The sequence below is a fragment of the Rhodamnia argentea genome, chromosome 5, assembly GCF_020921035.1.
Source record: "Rhodamnia argentea isolate NSW1041297 chromosome 5, ASM2092103v1, whole genome shotgun sequence".
In the NCBI taxonomy this organism is placed as follows: Eukaryota; Viridiplantae; Streptophyta; class Magnoliopsida; order Myrtales; family Myrtaceae; genus Rhodamnia; species Rhodamnia argentea.
Window position 1 is genome coordinate 27,581,953 of NC_063154.1, and position 1,915 is coordinate 27,583,867.

Consider the following 1,915-nt stretch of genomic DNA (forward strand, 5'->3'; position numbering starts at 1 on the left):
TAAATAGCTAGTGGAATGCTCTGTTAGATATAGCCATAGTTTCGGGGCAAATTTGTATAAATCTTGTGTTTCAATTTCTCTTTTCATTTTATGCTTATTTTATTGTGCTTATGCACCGAATCTTAATAGCAAAGTGAGAGAAAGGAAGCTCGAGGGTCAAGGAAATTAGGGACGATACATGGAGTTCTCTATCTCAGATGATAGTGGTTGGAGGCAATGGTTGTCAAAGTTGTGCCGGGCATGCTAGAAGTAGAAAAAGGAGAGAGAGAGAGAGAGAGAGAGAGAGAGAGAGAGAGAGAGAGAGAGAGAGAGGATTTTTTTTTAGAGGTTTTTTCTCATGTACGGTTACAATACCAAGTAAAATGGAAACATATTGCTAGCTCTTAATAGAGGCAAAAAATGGTTTGGGGATCTTCTTTTGTACTGTACTAGTTAAGGAGAGCACACATGCCTGCATGTTGCAAGAAGAGAATTGAAATGTGTCTGAAGAGATGTAAACATGGAAGAGACAAACTTATTTATTCGACTTAAAATGATTTAGGATAATGTATAATTGGCGTAATTATAGCATGTACCATCCTTTATTTCAATACTAATATCAGAGAGTGAGCTGTTGTAATCCTTACATCATGGGTAGATGAGACCGCTGGTATCAGTTTTTTTTTTACATTGACGGTGTGTGTTCTATTTTTCCGTATATTCATGCAGTTAGTTGACAACGATCTTGATTTTTATGGTTACTATTTCCGCCACTTTGTTATACCATATTCTTACCGTATATTTCAATAACGGATGTAGGCATTGCATGAATTTTTCTAACAAAAATTTGAGATTGAAACCTTTCTTCTTCGTATCTAACTATTTTATATTTACTTGATTTAACTTTGTACTTGTCAAGATCAAACACTGCCAATATCGAATGGGGTCAAGCCCAAACATTGTGTCGGATAAAGTTGATCCATTCTTGTGGATGATTAATCAGTTCGTATAAATACAAAGACCAGCGGGACCAACGATGTCATTCATCCCATATTCATATCACAATATCTAAAACAGAGCACATCTTGAGCTTAGTTTATTCCGTGAAGGAATATTGCTCATACCTAAGTCTACAGTCGTGAAGCTGAAGTTGTGCGCCGATACTACGTGGGCACTCTCTCTGGACTTCATCATAGGCGGAACCCATGCAGCTAGTGCAGTCGGCTTGTGTCAGCGCACCGTTGCACACACCGTGGCCAAAGCACTTGGCACCGTTCACGGAAGACTGGGTGGAGTAGTTGAACCCATTTCCCGCGGTGTTGGACCTCAGATCCTGTAGGACAGCGTAGAATGCGTTGTCATAATCGTCCCAATACCAGAACTGCGCCTCATTGCATAACTTGTCCACAAAAGTCACCTCCGGGTTGCTTCTTATGATACAAAGACAGTGGGAGAGTAACATGGGCAGGACTGCGATTTTGTGTGTCGTGGACATGATAATAGTAAATTCATCTCGCTGTTGATTTTCTTTTTAATCTATACTAGATAAGCGGAGTAAGCCAGTTTTGGCTATATAAGTGTGTCAATTACATAGGTTTGGCCGGTACTGTTATGTATTTTTCCTTTGTGCAAATGTCGATGAAATAGGTCACAACATCCTCGATTATTCTGTTTTATTCTCTCTTGAATACTATTAGACTAGAGATTTGCGCTGTCCTCGGATTGATGAATATCCGTGTCTATGCCTTTGTAGTAGATAGTTGGACAGGCATGAGATAGGTTAGATACTTTTCAGGGGCATTGTCTAAAACGTCATAAACCTATTGCACTTTTAATAATTTAGTCATAAACCTTTCACTCTTGCCAATTGAATTCTAAGTGTTTTTGACAATTTACCAATTGAGTCTTATTATTGATCGAAAATCGTTGATGTCAA

At 38.6% G+C, this 1,915-nt stretch overlaps 1 protein-coding gene across 1 annotated transcript; it reads right to left on the minus strand.

Moving 5' to 3' along the window:
• Nucleotides 1-1,075: 1,075 nt before the first annotated feature.
• On the minus strand, nt 1,076-1,441 carry LOC115755167 (antifungal protein ginkbilobin-like protein). The gene has a single exon (XM_030694474.1). It carries the CDS (start codon nt 1,439-1,441, stop codon nt 1,076-1,078), a length of 366 nt encoding a protein of 121 aa, XP_030550334.1.
• Between the last annotated feature and the right edge of the window lie 474 nt (nt 1,442-1,915).